This window comes from Trachemys scripta, chromosome 1 (assembly GCF_013100865.1).
Source record: "Trachemys scripta elegans isolate TJP31775 chromosome 1, CAS_Tse_1.0, whole genome shotgun sequence".
Classification (NCBI taxonomy): Eukaryota; Metazoa; Chordata; order Testudines; family Emydidae; genus Trachemys; species Trachemys scripta.
In genome coordinates, this window is record NC_048298.1 from 158,163,118 (window position 1) to 158,178,957 (window position 15,840).

The window sequence follows — 15,840 nt, forward strand, 5'->3', positions numbered from 1 at the left end:
GCGCGGGCTGAGGGATGTGCTGGCTGCCGCTTCCCGCAGCCCCCATTGGCCTTTAGTGGTGAACCACAGCCAGCGGGAGCCGCGATCGGCCCAACCTGCGGACCTGGCAGGTAAACAAACTGGCCCAGCCTGCCAGGGTGCTTACCCTGGCAAGCCACATGCCAAAGGTTGTCGATCCCTGTGGTAGTGACACAATTGCGAAGGCTGAATTAGCATTTCTGTTCCATTGCGCAATTTTCAATGACAGCTTCTTCAGAATTACACTTTGAGATGAACTTTTGCCATACTCTATCTCAGTCCACGAGTGATATTTGTCTTTATGAAAGTTGTATAAAACTATATTTATCCATGTTGAATTATCCAGATGTGCAAATAAATTTTGTCATACGTAGCTGAATACCATCATCGACTTGGTTTACGCATAACCAAGTTAACGCAATTTGAAAAAAATAGAGATGAAAATTAGTGAAAAAGAAAATGAAATAATGAATAGGTTGACATGACAAAAGGACAGTGCTTGTGAACTTTGGCACAGATTAATAGAAATTGTGGCAGAAAGGCTTTGCTGCCTGGGAATAAGTGGCCCAGAGACTTAAACCTAAATTTTAGGAATGAAGTGTTATCCTTCCTCTGTAGGACCCCTCTCACGTCTTGCTGAAATGTATATTCTACAATGATGACTCTTATCATCCATAGTTTTTCCTGCCTGTTTCCTCAAGAGCAAATTCCATACAGAAGTCAGGGAGTGATTGGCAGAGGATAACGCGCCTTACATTTTATTTTGTAAAAGTATTTTGGGAGCAAAAAACAGAACATCTCACACATGCCAGGATATTTGAAACTTGGCTCATCAGAGCCAAATCTGTACTGTAAGGATTGCAGAAACTGAGCCAAGGAAAAGATGCCAGTCTGCCAATCTTTTAAAAGGGACTCCAAGAAACAAAATAATACACATCGGTAGTTCTAATGGTGAGAGTCCAATCTCCTGGATCTAAAATTCAGGTTATTGTTTTTGTGCTGCAGTGAAAATGTGCAAAGCCTAAAGAATCAAACAGATTAATAACTCCATAATTTTGTACATCTTCCCTACTAAGGCCTCAATTTAGCAAGATATTTAAGTATATGTATAATTTTAAGCAGTTGGGAAATTTAATTGAAGTCAAGGCTACTGGTTAGCACCTAAAAGTAACAAATATGCTGAAGTCCATAAAGGCTGTGAATAGGGTCTGGCAACAATGAGGATACTGATAGGGGGAAAGGATCATTATAGGTGATAATGGATAATTGGAAACCTCAAGTTCATTCCTAGACAGCTATGAAGAAAGTAAATTGAACAGTGGGTTGTACTGCTAGAAAGATACCTGTTCTTTTGTATCCTCTTGTCATCAACCAGTATGTATTAAGATTGTCCAATATTTTGAAGTTTTCTTATTTAAAGCATTTTGTGCTGCTGAGGATATTGGGGTTAGCTGGGAAGACTGTTACTTTTTCTGTTCTGGTAGTGCTATTGAAGGTGTTGTTTTCTAGAAAGAGAGATTTTTTTTAATTAACAAGGAAGCATGCTCAGAGTTTGAGTTTAGGAATCCCAGTTCTCCATTGCCTTGCTGTGTGTCTGTCAACAAGTTGCAACGTCTTTCTGTTTCTCCGTGTGTGAAATGGGGATAATACTTTAAGGATATTTTAGACTAAATTAGTTGAAAATTGAACAGTATTTGGAAGATATGAAGTTCTTAAGGTGTACTGAATATTAAAATGCTGACAAACTGGAAAAAAACGATGTTTTTTTTTTTTAAAGTTGATGTCTGCTAGTGTGGGGCTGTACTTAAAGCAGCAGTATTGTTTAGTCTAATACAGAATTGCTTTAGCTTAGGGTTACCATATCTAACAAATAAAAAAAGAGGACCCTCCACGGGCCCTGGCCCCGCCCATTTCCCCACCCCAGCCCCGCCCCAACTCTGCCCCTTCCCCGCCCTAACTCCGCCCCCTCCTCCCTCCCACTCCCAGCCACGCGGAAAGGGCTGCCCAAAGCCGGTAGCGCTCGAGCAGCCCGGCTCTTAAACAGAGCCGAAGAGTCAGGGGAGGAGTAGAGCCGCCGCGGGAGGGGAAGTGCCTGGCCGTCATTTTCCCGTACATGTTAGGCTTTTTGGCAATTCCCCCCGGTCGGGGGTTTGAGTGCCGAAAAGCCGGACATGTCCGGGAAAAAGAGGACGTATGGTAACCCTACTTTAGCTTTGTAGTTGTTTTATGCTTGCAGCATTTGATAGAAAGCTCCTGATTCAGATGAGTGAGCTCCTCCTACGATATGTCCTAATGTATGTCATCTGTTATGGTATGCATGAGAAACAGCATGCCCTTGTTCCACCACGAGAAGTATTGGGAAAAGAAAAGGAAATGACTTTCCCTTTTGTATCATGTTCCTTTCCCCATGTCTGGCAGGCACCTATCATTTCCCACCACTCAGTGATAACCTTAACTTTACCATTAGTAATTAAATTATGCCAGCTTTCATCCACAACTGTGCTTCTCTCCTAAGACAAAAGGGTGTGGGAAACAGGCCCTAAAGAAACAGGGGAAAGTACAGAGGGAAGAGCAAACAGTATGTCTGCTTCATTCCATCCTTGTTTTTTTGTTCTTAGAATGTCAAGCAGCCCTCTTTGTTTTATGAAATCCAGCCACAACTTGCAAGTGCTTTCAATTTTGGGAAACTGGCAATATGTTAGAAACACTAGAAAGGGTGACATTCAGCCCTGTCTCACGGTTCTTCCATTAGCCTCCTTTACTGTCTGACCATCAAGGGGTGTGTTCCCCACCTGCTGTCTAGTTGGAGGATTAAGGCTGACTTTTGGGGGGTGGAATATATCCTGACAAATTCCCTACAGATGTTATAGCTCTACTGATAGCAAGTCACTAAAAGCAAAGCGTCTTCCTTCCACTGAAATAGTCAGAACGCAATGCCACTAAGAATTTTATTTTGTGAACAAAGTGAGATTCCCCTTGGGAGGATATACATGTCTATATAGTGATGTGACACTTCTCGGGGCACCCGAGGCTGTCAGTCACCTTGGTGACACCCTCCTTCTGCATGAGGGAGGCTTGCCTGTGCCACCTGGTGTCAGATCCCTAACACAACCAGCCTGTCAGTCACTCAAGCACTCTTCTTTGGGACTAGTCCTGCTGGTTGACAATAGATGCACCTCAGCCCCAGAGTCCCTTCAAAGTGTCCCCCTGTAGTATCCAGCCCCTGGAGAAATCCCAGATCCTCCATTCCCAAAGGAAGAGTGTACCCTGGTTTGCCAGTTTTATCTTAGCCCACCACTCCTGAATCACACACAGCACTTGAGTTCAGTTATAGTAAAACAAAAAGAAATTTCTTTAACAAAGAATAGAGACCCAAATAGAAACAAGTGAAAGTGATGGAAACAAATGGTTGCATATAAAACAAAATAATAAAACATGAACTAAGGCCTACACTTTATTAATAGTTACCTTCTTTATCTAATAGAGTCAATTCTCACCCCAAAGTTCAGTCTTTTGCAGCATTTGCTGCCCCAAGGAACTAGGACCTCATCTTTCATAAACTACCCCTACACACTGACGTACCTTCTCAGTGAATGGGTGCCAAGTGTCTTCTCTGGACTGTGATACAGTGAATCAATCTTTTGTCTTTAATCTTAGCCAGGGCGGTTCCCTCGCTGTCATATTGTTCCTTTTAACTCCCAAGTGGTTTTGATGTTTATAGTTAGGGCCCCACCAAATTCACAGCCATGAAAAACATGTCACAGACTGTGAAATCTGGTCTTTTGTGTACTTTTATCCTATAGCAGCATTTCTCAAACTGGGGTCCCAACCCAAAAGGGGATTGCAAGGCTATTGTAGGGGGGGTTGTGATATTGCCACTGTACTTCTTCACTGCCTTCAGAGCTGGGCAGCTGGACAGCGGCAGCTGCTGGCCAGGCGCCCAACTCTGAAAGCAGCACCGTCGTCAGCAGCAGTGCAGAAGAAAAGAGTGTCATGGTATGGTATTGCCACGCTTATTCCTGTCCTGCTGCTGGCACTGGGTGCCTGGCCAGCAGCCACCATTCTCCCGCTGCCTAGCTCTGAAGACAGCACTGCTGCCAGCAGCAGCATGGAAGTAAGGGTGGCATGCTATGGGGTTGTTGTCACTTTTTGGGTGTCGTCATGGGCTTTACATGTTTATATTTTGCTATATTTAAATATGTATTCATGTTTTGTAAAGCACTGTGAAATTTAAGATTTAGTTATGTGAAACTGTGAAATTCAAGATTTAAAAAATGCTGTGACCATGACATTTATGAAAATGGACCATGAATTTGATAGAGCCATGTTTATAGTGTATCTTTGATGGTTTCCATTGCTTTTTCTGAGTTGTTGCAATTGTGCAATACATTACATATTCAGCTAGCCAGGGAGGGTTGATAGCTCCCTCCTGCTTGAACAGGCCATTACTGAACATATGATTCTCTGGTGACTCACTTTCGCTCCAAGGCTATAAGTCAGGAGTGAGCAAACTTTTTGGCCTGAGGGCCACATTGGGGAATAGAAATTGTATGGAGGGGCATGAATGCTCACAAAATTGGGGCGTGGGGAGAGGCTCAGGGGTGCAGGCTCCAGGTGGCATCTTCCAGAAGCAGTGGCATGTCCCTTCTCCGGCTCCTATGCGGAGGCATGGCCAGGCGGCTCTGCATGCTGTCCCATCCACAGGCACCGCCCCTGCAGCTCCCATTGGCGCTCTGGAGGGGGCCATTGGAGCACATAGGAGCTGGAGCGGGGCCATGCCGCGGCTTCTGGGAGCTGCGTGGTGCACCCCCCACCCCAGCCCTGGCTGGAGCGCCGGAGCGGTGGAAGCTCCAGATCCCACGCCCCAGCAGGAGCTTGCGGGCTGGCTTAAAACGCGTAGTTTGCCCACCCCTGCTATACGGTTATAGTTTTCATTATAGTTACAGTATTTCTTAAATATTACCCATACACACCGCTCTCAATAATTATGAATAGCACTAAATTACAAGTTTTCAAGGGAGACCTCATAATGCTACTCTTTATTATGGGTAAATACCATGAAAATGGGTATTAGGTATAGTGAGTTTGTCAGGTCTAAGACAGGAGTTGCTTTTAAAGAACAGTGAACCCTTTGCCAGTTGGCACCAATGGGTATGTCTACACAGCAGTTAAAAACCCATGGCTGGCCCGTGCCAGGTGACTCTAGCTAAGGGGCTTGGGCGAAGGGGCTGTTTAATTGCAGTGTAGACGTTCAGGCTCAGGCTGCAGCCCGAGTTCTGGGACCCTCCCACCTCTCAGGGACCTAGAACCCAGGCTACCGCCCAAGCTGGAATGTCTACACTGCAATTAAACAGCCTCTTAAGCTGAGCTCCATGAACCAGAATCAGCTCACACAGGCCAGCCACTGATTTTCTAAAGAGATGTTCTTTCTCCTCCTTTGCTTGCTGGCCAGTTCTTATGTCATCTTTCTATCTGACTGTAGGCTTAGGGGGGCTTTTCTGGAATGTGGTTACGGTTGTCTGGCCATACGTGGAAACCACTGGAGTGTGTGGAGATGTTATTCAGAATGAAGACCCGTTTAGGTCCTTGCTTGCTTTTCGGAAAGCTCTAGAAGAATTTGTTAGGGAAGTACTGGTGATTCAATAGTCTAGTCTATTTGAAAGAGTAATAAGCATGATGGGAATGACATCCTCATATAAAGTCTTCTATCTTAGAACACTGTTAAACGGATGTGGGTTTGGATTCCTGACTGATGCAGAACCTGAGGTATTTCAAATTGGAGTAATTGAAGTAAGAGACTTGACTCTGTGTTGGATCTTTGGTGAACGTTTATTATTGCGTGTAGAATTGCCTGTTTGCTCTTTCTTCTTTGTCATGTTTCTCATGTCAAATAAAAATTTCTTGGCTTTTTTTTTTTTAAGGCAGCAGAGTCAGATCTTTGTACCCCAGCCATGCAGTCCCTTTCACAATGACCTTGAGCAATTTTTTTTATAGTTTCCACTAATTATTTTTTAAAGTTTCTCCCCAGCTTGTCCTTCTCCTGTCCTCCCAACTACGAGGTACGAGGAAGACAACTGATCAAACCCTTCCCCCACTAATATCATCAAAACAGAAGACTATACTATGTCAAAATCCAGGCTGCAATCCTAAATGACCAATTCCTAACAAACCCACAATGCTGGGTTAATTTTTCATTGCCAGTCATATTGTACAGTTCCTATTTAGCTTTTATTTAAGGATCCTGTATTCAAGCACACTTTTTTGTTTGTGCTATTAATACTTTGCTGGTTCACTTGAACAAAGCCATCATGCACAGAATGTGTCATGCCGTGGTCATCCAAAATAAAGCTGGTGGTTGAAGTTCTTGCTTACTAACCTTATTGCAATGTCCTCTTAAATCTTGAATTTAAAGAGAAAATGTAATAGCTTGCATACAGATGTTGGTGTTTCTTTTGGTCAGTTTTCTAAGAAAGGTTGTGTTGAATGAGGTACAAGACCAGTAAATAAGTGTCCAAATCACAAATACTTTAGATTTAATTATCAAGGTTGCTTCATATTTCAAAGTAATAAATATACCACCTATGTATCCCATAATTGGTTACTGGGCAAAATTATCTGTTTCAAGGGTGCTTCTAAATGCCCCAAATTCCCCTCTTCCTCCCCCCCCCCCCCAGATACTTACATGTATCTGCAGTTAGATTCAGTGGGCGATGAGCACCTGTATCTGAAGGTGGAATATGGTCCAAAGTAGAAAATATGGCAGGGCAACATGTCTCATTCCTGGGTTTTCCTTTTCTCCTGCAAAAATAGGTGTTGATTAAAGGGTAACTCATCTGAATCTAATTTTGTTATGGAATGAAGACTGGAGTTTGGAAAGCAGTTGGAATTGCAGGGAAGGTGTTTAACAGACAGAAGTTGACTTTGTGGCTCTCCCTGTTGTTGAAGCTAGCTTTAACTCACATTTATAACTTTGCTTTGTAATACATTTTTTGGAGGAGAGCACAGAGAGGGAGGGAGGAGTACCACAGTGTATAAAATAACAGTAGAACATTTATTAGCTAGGTCAATGCCATTTTAAATTGTATCTTTCTCCTACAAGTTTTCCAAACCTTCTCTTAAAATCGCAGAAATCCTTTAGAGTCAGGATGTTTATGTGGTTAAAGAGCCGCACAGGGAGCCAGAACATATGGGTTCTAGTGACAGCTATGTCACTGACTGTAACATTGGACAGTTCACTTAAACAGTCTGCACCACATTCTGCGGTCTGTAGTGTCTGGGACAGTAGTACCTACTTCACAGAGCCATTAGGTTTAACCAATGGTTATAAAGCTCTTTCAGATCTTAGGAGGAAGATACTATTGAAGTGCAGATAACTTATTATTCGGTTCACTTCTTTATCAGATTATCAACGTGTAAACTAAACCAATGCAAAGTCAGTAGTGCTGGTGGAATTTACCAAATGCAAAACATATAATGCCTCTAAATTCTCAACGTGACATTTCCTGCTATGATTGCACAAGTGAGCCAGTCTGCTGGGATGTTAGAACTTCCTGAGTTATAAATAGAAGAGATGGGTATCATTTACTTTCCGTCTTCAAGGACTATCTTACTGGTTTATTGGTGGAAGTAATAATATTTCTGGCATGGTCCTCAGTGAGTTATATATTTGCTGATGTTAGCTGTTCACACTTAGATTGACTTGCCTATTATTGCATGAGTTAGTGTGATTGTTAGGTTGCCTGGATCTCCAGGAAGCTATTATTGGAGTAATGAAACTATGCTCGAGGTTGCAATAGTTCTTGTTGCTGTTGATTGCTCTGCTCTTCCAGATCCCACCCACATAGCAATCTGATGGTGTCTAGGACTAATGTGAAACTGACAGCTAGGGTTGTGAAGACCTGGGTATTGATTTATGAAATATTTAGATTCCCTTTTATGCTGGGGGAAGGGTTGACTCAGGATGTGAGCGACTGCAAGGCCTAGGTCTCAAACCCAGGCCTCTGTAGCTAACACCACCATGCTGCTACCCAGCAGCAGCTATAACCAGCTCACACTCCACAAGCCACAACACGCTGTATCCCATGGATACAGACCATGGGAAGTTCTGCCTCAAGGGGTCTGACAGGCAGCAGCTTCATGGCTCCTGATTGGCTCCCTGCCCTATATAAGCCCACGAGGCATTCCAGGAAGTGTCTGGGCAACAGCCGTGATCTCCTGTTGCTGTCATGACCATTCCTGCTCCCAGTTCTTGAACTCCTGGCTTCAACCTCAGCTTGATTTGGACCTCGCTTCTTGACCCAGACCCTGAAACCTGATTTGGACTCTGCTCCTTGATATCAACCGCAGCCTGGAACTTGACTACAAACTCCACTGCTACTCTCAGCCTCAGGTTTGACCCTGCGCTGACCTCGGTCCCAATTATCCTTGTCAAAATCCTGACAGATACTCTGTCTGCCGCATTCTGGGCTAGTAGTGACAAAGCAGTAATTTGATGACTATTTGGTGGCCTGTGTGGAATGAGTTTGATCTCAGAACAGTTGACAATAAATAGATGAGGCATTGAGCTCTAGGAGTTATGTCTCCCGGGTTCTACTCTCAACTATATGTTGCTATCTCATTGTGTGATCTCAGTCAAGTCGGGACTGCTCCATACTTGTCCGTGAGCGCTGCTTATGTTGTCTGAGAATAGAGGTGAGGGCGTGGAGTCCAGATGACTGAATATGATGGTTCAGTCTCTAGGTTTTTATTGAGTTTGTGAAAATTGTCCATTGTTCTGGGCAATTCTGTGGCCTGATAGCATGGCCTGAAAAATGACTAAAACGAGCATTTCAATTCACATGAGACCTGATTGTAAACATTTAAAAAAACCTAACAAGGTGCTGTACTCTGAGAAAGTGATATTACCCCCGTTTTAGAGGAGAGGAGAATATAAGGAGATTAAACAAACAAAATCATTTTGCTTCCTCATCTCCATGGTACTATGAAGGTTTGAGGACGGTTTCAGTAATAATGAAGAGAATATGAAAGAGCATTCAGAGTTCGTGAAACAGAAGATCTTGTATGGTGAGAGAAGTGTCTATTCAAGGTGTACAAATCATATACAGTGACCGCAAAATCTGAGTGTGAGGAGCTGCTGAAAAGAGGCACTCGTTTTCAGAAGAGAGATAAAGAGAAGATAGAGAAGAGAACAAATGAGTGGGTATTGTAGCTGTCCAGAATTCAGCTGTCCTTGGAAGGTTCAAAGAAAGAGGCTGCTGGAACATTTAAGGCACCTAAAATATCAAGACGACATGGAGGTCTGTTGCGAAATGAGAAGCCCGTGTGTAGCTCAAAGAGGAGGAGAAGAAGCAGGGATTAAACAATATTGGAGTGAGTCTGTGAGCAGCAGCTGACTAAAAATTGTGTTAAGAAAGCCTGGCTGTCTTCATAGGTGAAGCTGGTTCTTGATGGTATCCTCTGTTAGAGACTTATTTACCCCTTATTTCAAGGTTTCTGGAATTGTACATGTCTGGCAGCAGCTTTCGATGGCATGTCAGGCATACTGTTCCTTCCAGACACGTTACAAGAATGTTTAGGGGAATGTTCCCAAATATGTTTGCCAGTGCTGAAGTGAGAAAGTTACATTCAAGAATTTCATGTAGCTCTGGAGAGACGAAAAGAACATCTATTTAGGGACACGGCTGGAGTTTTCAGTGAGGAGTATGTAAAGCAGCCTAGAGAACAGGAAACAGTTCCCTACGGGATTAACTGAACAAGTTCAATATGTTTTAGATACTCAAACAGAATTTCCTGTCCCAAACATACTACTTCACCGTAATCTGCCTCATTTCATCATTTTACTGCTTGTTAATCTGTGCTCAGGAAGTAGACAGGTAGTTTACTCATCTTGAGAGTTTCAGTTTCCCTGTACAACCAGAGTATATTTCACCCTGCTCTTTGCAAAAACTACTTTTTTCACTTCACTCTATCATTATCAGACTAACATGCCTGCTGCTTCCTTAACCATTTTTTACTAGATAAGAAAGATTTAGATTAGATTTGAAAGATGGAACCAGGCTAGCCAATGCCTTTTGAGCATGGGAGCGGGAGGAATGTAACTCCTATGCACAAAGAACAAGGACTAGGAAGAGAATTAATTACTCCACTGCAATGATTAATTTTTGTTTTATGTCAACTTTACACCCTATCATTGCAATTTCTACTAACAGTGAATATCTGCCTTTGAACTACATGCTTAGGCTTTTAGAGTTCATTAATTATCATAATTGCTAACAACTGCTTGGGTTTGAAGGTAATTCTGTTCTTTATTTTCTGGTTCAAACTTTAGGAAAAAATAAAGCTTGATGCTGAAAGGGAAAAACTAGAGAGGCTTCAGGAGCTTTACTCCGAACAGAAGACCCAGCTTGATAATTGCCCTGAATCCATGAGGGAACAGTTACAGCAGCAGCTGAAGAGGGTCAGTAGCAAGTTTCAAGATTGCACAAACTTTTTTTTTTATTGCTAAATTAATTGTAATATATTCTATCTCATATATGCAAGGAAGCATCTGCAAACTTTTTGCAGCTTAGTTGTAAGGGTTAAGTATTTGTTTCAGTGCATTCTTAATTAATACGTTGCATGGTGACAATTGAGTAGAATGCAAATCAGTGGATTAAATTTTTTTTTGTACTATTTTAAAAGCTGTAAACCAGTCACATATAATTAACAGCCTGCGCCTGTTGGCTGATGTGAAAGCTGATAAGAATTGTGATATTTAGATGGACATTAGAGCATCACCCTGTAACTGAACACGCAGAGACAAATACTTGGTTTCAGTAATTAGGATAAACTTAACACTCCTTGCTATTTGACACAATTATCTGTTGCTTTTTTGCCACACTGTAAATTGGTCTCTGTGTGTTGCTGTGCATACTTATTTTCTTCAATACATAATTTAATTTTTAATCTGAATCATGCATTGCAAATGTCATTCCTGAGGTTGTGTCTGCACAATTGATTTACATAACTGAGTTACTCTTTCATTCTTTGCAGTGGCACACTTGCATTTTATTCAATACTTATACAGTCCAACTTGACTTTATAGCCTGTAACATAACAAAGTTAAAGTACAGTCTAAGTATAGTTAGGTACCAAAAAGACTGTAAAAACGGCATTGTGGGGTTCTTTTCTCTCCGAGATCTCTGAGGCTAGCATTTGGAAATTGTTTTTCTTCGTCTTCTATTCAGTTGGCACACGTGGTTGTTGAAAGGGTTAGTGAGACAATATGAACCAATGTGCTGTTAGTGCACTACTGTCCTTCTATCGTCTTTGATGGGCTAGGAGACTCAGCCCCATCCCCATCCTGGTGGATGCTGACTTGGCCTCAGTTGTTTACTCTTAGCTGGACCACAGCAATGTGATATACCTGGGCTTTTAAGTTTTCAGCACTTACGAAACTCTAACTTGAACAAATTGCTGCAGCATGTTTCCTCAACAGCATTGGCTACCGCAAGCACATCAAACCTGTCTATTGCTCTCAACACTGTCTTCCCATAGACTATCAAATCAGAGTCAAGGTTTCAGTCCTTACCTTCAAGGAGTTCCATGGCCTGGGCCCAGCATATCTAAAACATCAACTGAGGCTCTGGGATGAAGACTGTGGTCAACAACTGTGCTCCTCTGGGACAATGGGACTTTCTGCCATTAGGGTAAAGCTCATCTGTGCAGAAAACAGTTTTCTCTGGGGCTGGTCCAAGACTGTGGAATGAACTCCCTAAAAGCTAAGAACCATCATAAACCTGACCACCTTCCACTCCAAGTGCAAGGTGCACTTCTTTGACCTTGCCTTCTCTAAGATAAACAAATGGCTAGCAATGTGTGTGTATATATATTACATGTAAAAAATCCAAAACAAAACATTCATGTCTTCCCTTGGGGAGAGGATGAAAGGACAAAAATGACAGATGTCAGTCACTTTTTTAATCTACTACTAGAAAGCACTCGGACACTGTGGTGATGAGCATGTTGTATGAAAATGTTCTGAATAGAAAATTCTTTCAAATGTGTGTATGCACAGGTGATTCCATCTTTTTATGTTTAATTCCTGTGAAATAGAATTCTGTGTAATAGTGGGATGTTGGGAGTAATTGAGGAAGTAACCCCACAGTAAAGATGAATCATGTTTATGATGATGCTAATCCTAACTAAAGAAATCAAGTTTCTATTTGTTCGGACAGATTTGTGGAATGAAATTGAATAATAATTTTAGACTGTGATTCATAGAACCAAATTAGAAGGAACTGCAATGGTCATCTAGTCTAACCCTCTGCCAAGATGCAGAATTTGTTGTGTTTAAAAAATCATCCAATACAGATGGCTATCCAGCCTCCTTTGGAAAACCTCCAGTGAAGGAGCTCCCACAACCTCCCTAGGCAGTTTATTCTATTGTCCTACTGTTCTTACAGTTAGGAAGTTTTTCCTGAGATTTAATGCTGTTAAGTAACTGTTCTCTGATCACTGTAAATGCAAGATTTTTTTTGTGTTTGTATGTTTGCTTGTCTTTAAAGGATGCTGATCTGTTGGATGTAGAAAGCAAACACTTTGAAGATCTAGAGTTTCAGCAACTTGAACATGAGAGCAGGTTAGATGAGGAGAAAGAGAACCTGACACAGCAGCTCCTGCGTGAAGTAGCTGAATATCAGCGCAGCATTGTCAGTAGAAAGGTAAAAGGATTAAAACTCAACTCTTTGCTTGATGTGCTTTTTTAAAGTCAAAGCACCGTTGTTTCACCATTACCTGTTTTGTTGCTGATGCACATAAAACAGATTTAGGTGAATTCAGAGTTTGACTGTCCTTAGGAAACATTACAAAACCTTTCTCTGAAAAAGCATCACAGCAAGAATGACACTCATAATGATGACAACCTCATCTATCCAATCACACTCCACTCTAAAAAGTAAATTAAACTAAGGAACAAAGCCCTAGAATACAAACTCATCTCCACCCCCAAAATAAAATAAAACAAAAATACAAATAACAACCACAAAAATATCCCAAGCAAGGCTATTATCCTTAAAAGGTAGGAGAGCCAGATATTCATGATATTCACTAGGGCAGTAGTGGGCAACCTGCAGCCCATGGACTGCATGTGGCCCATCAGGGTAAGCTGATTGCAGGCCGCAAGACGTTTTACGGACATTGACCGTCTGCAGGCACGGTACCCCACAGCTCCCAGTGGCCACAGTTTGCCGTTTCCAGCCAATGGGAGCTTCTGGAAGGGGCGACCACGCTTCCTGCAGCTCCCATTGGCCAGGAACAGCGAACCGCAGCCCCTGGGAGCTGCGGGGGGCCGTGCCTGCGGACGGTCAATGTCAACAAAATGTCCCGTGGTCCGCAATCAGCTTACCCGGGCCGCATGAGGCCCACAGGCTGCAGGTTGCCCACCACTGCCCTAAGGATTTCACTCTTTCCACTTTATGTAGGAAGCTCTCTGATAATATGATGATGGGCAGCAGCACCTTTACTATGATCATCTTTATTAACTTTTCTCTTTATCTTTAAAGATAAATTTACTAAGAGGTGAGAAGTTGCATTTCTACCTGTAGCAGGACCACCTACCCAGTCTGGCTTTGGGTTAGCTCCTATCTCATTTTCCTCCTTGGATTCCCAAATAACTTCGACACAGACTTTCATGTGTCAATGAATACTCCTTCTTGGGGTCTGGGTCTGGGAAAACAAGAACTCCCACAGAGCCTTTGTAGCTGGTTCATGACCCTTTCTGCAATGTTCTTAGTCCTATACCTGCCAAGACTTCCCTGTAGCAGACTTGCCCTCCATGCTCCAGCCTTCTTATCTAGCTCCCGATGTCTTGAGGCTTGAAGCCCCTCTGCCTGGGAGCTAGGCAGAGTCTTTATGTATAAAGCAGCTCCAGTAGCCTTCCTACTCCTCTGCATCTCTTCCTGCTCTCTATTGAGTAGTAACTCCCAGGGTTTTCTACAGGGAGTCTCCTTTCTCTTCCCTTTGACTCTCTACAGGCTTCTCTTTTATCTACACCCAAGAGGCCTGACTTTAGTCACATGATCTGCCTATCATGTGGCATTACTCATTTTGTACCTCTGTGCAGACAGGTGGGTCCACCACCCCTTAAAGGGCCAGTCACCCTGGGACACATCCCCTCATACCACCCTTATACGGGGGTGCAATCACAATATATCAAGACCCAGATCATCTACTGTGTATTGTCTTGATGTTTTTATGCAGGCCTCCCCAGCTCTGTCTATATAAGGTAGAAAAAATATTCAAACCCTCTTTCCCCATGTCAGCTTTATGCTTACCAGTTGAAGAGCCCCTAATGGTTACTGCTGTTTGTTATTACTCTGTGCACTGTAGTGCCTACTCAGAAAGACTTGAATGCCCTATGCATGTAAAATCCAAAGAAGTTACCAACCTAGGGATGCAAACAGGTGAAATAGATTTGAGTGAGGTTGCAGTCTTAATGCTGAAATATTTGATTGTACCAGATGGATCTTCAGATGTTTATGGTTTTATGGAGATATTCGGCAAACATCCAAAACTGGGTGGGATAAGAGACAGAAGCAGCCAGAATCATTGGTGGACAATAAGAAGCAGTAGGGAATGTAGGAGATGGGGTTGGTCCTGCATTGAGCAGGGGGGTTGGACTAGATGACCTCCTGAGGTCCCTTCCAACCCTGATATTCTATGATTCTAAACCAGAGATGGATAAGCTAACACTGTGACAAGGCACAGGTAATGAAACAAGTATTTATTTAAATGAGGGCAGTCGTGTTCAAGATCTTCTGTTTTAATTTTCCCCTTCACTTGTGGAACAACCTGGAGTATAGTAAGATAAAAAATTTAAAACCATCATTGCTTTTGTTTAACTGTTGCAACCTCAATAAATGAACCAGATTGCTGCTTCAATCTTGCCCATCTCTTATCTGTATTTTAACTAATGCAAAATTATGCAACAAAATCTCAGCATCATGGCAGAATATAACTTGTTCTAGTTCAACACAATGAAGTAGACTGAGAACGTCTGCCTCCTCCCCCCCCACCCAGCTGATCTTGCCTTGTTCTCCTGTCTATGGCACTTACAAGGAGCCACTCTCCATACTGTCTAGTTCCTATTGAATCCTCCCCACATTTAATGGAGAGATTGGCTGTCAGTTAGAAATTTCTTTGTTAGTTTTGTATTACTTTCTATCTGAGTGCATTTCATCTTCAAAGCATTTAAACATTTTAAACTAATTAAACCTCAGGCAAATATTATTATCGTAACTTCACAGAGGGACCAACGGAGGCAGAGATATTAAGAGTCCAAGACTTCAGAAGAAGTAAGGCTAGAACAGGAATTAGAATTCAGGAGTTCCTGGTTCCTAGTCCTATGCTCGTGTGATAAAGCCTTATAGCATAGCACTATAACATGGAGAAGAGAAAAAAACAATTATTTATTTTCACAGATAGGGGACTTTCATACACACACACACAGTTAGAGCATAAATACTTTTGCTGGAAGGTAGCAACGTGACACCACTTTTTCTTAGAATTCAGAATGATGATACACAAGAACCCCAAAAACAGAGGTGCAACTCAAGCCATTTTACTCTGGGCTGGCTCTCTGCAGACTGATGGATCACATGCTTCCCTACAGAGACTCCAAGCCTGCAAGCAGGACCAGGAATCCCCTTACAAATTGAAGTGATAGCTTGTCATTTTTAATAGTTTTCCATGTACCACATTAAGGATTCATACATTTTTAATAGTTAAAAATTCTTTTCCAGTAGTTACAATCTTAACTTTAAGAAATAGTTATTAATTATCACA

The 15,840-nt window shown here is 42.3% G+C and overlaps 1 protein-coding gene across 13 annotated transcripts in view; it reads left to right on the forward strand.

The window, feature by feature from the left end:
- Nucleotides 1-15,840, forward strand: part of PHLDB2 (pleckstrin homology like domain family B member 2) — a 102,019-nt gene that overhangs the window by 50,780 nt on the left and 35,399 nt on the right. For 10 of the 13 annotated variants that reach the window (XM_034790898.1, XM_034790927.1, XM_034790918.1 and 7 more), the window contains exons 7-8: nucleotides 10,346-10,474; nucleotides 12,564-12,719. In XM_034790898.1, the coding sequence (XP_034646789.1) occupies nucleotides 10,346-10,474; nucleotides 12,564-12,719 (285 nt within the window). The remainder of the gene's footprint in view (nucleotides 1-10,345; nucleotides 10,475-12,563; nucleotides 12,720-15,840) is intronic. The other 3 variants (XM_034790954.1, XM_034790981.1, XM_034790997.1) reach the window with 1 other exon arrangement.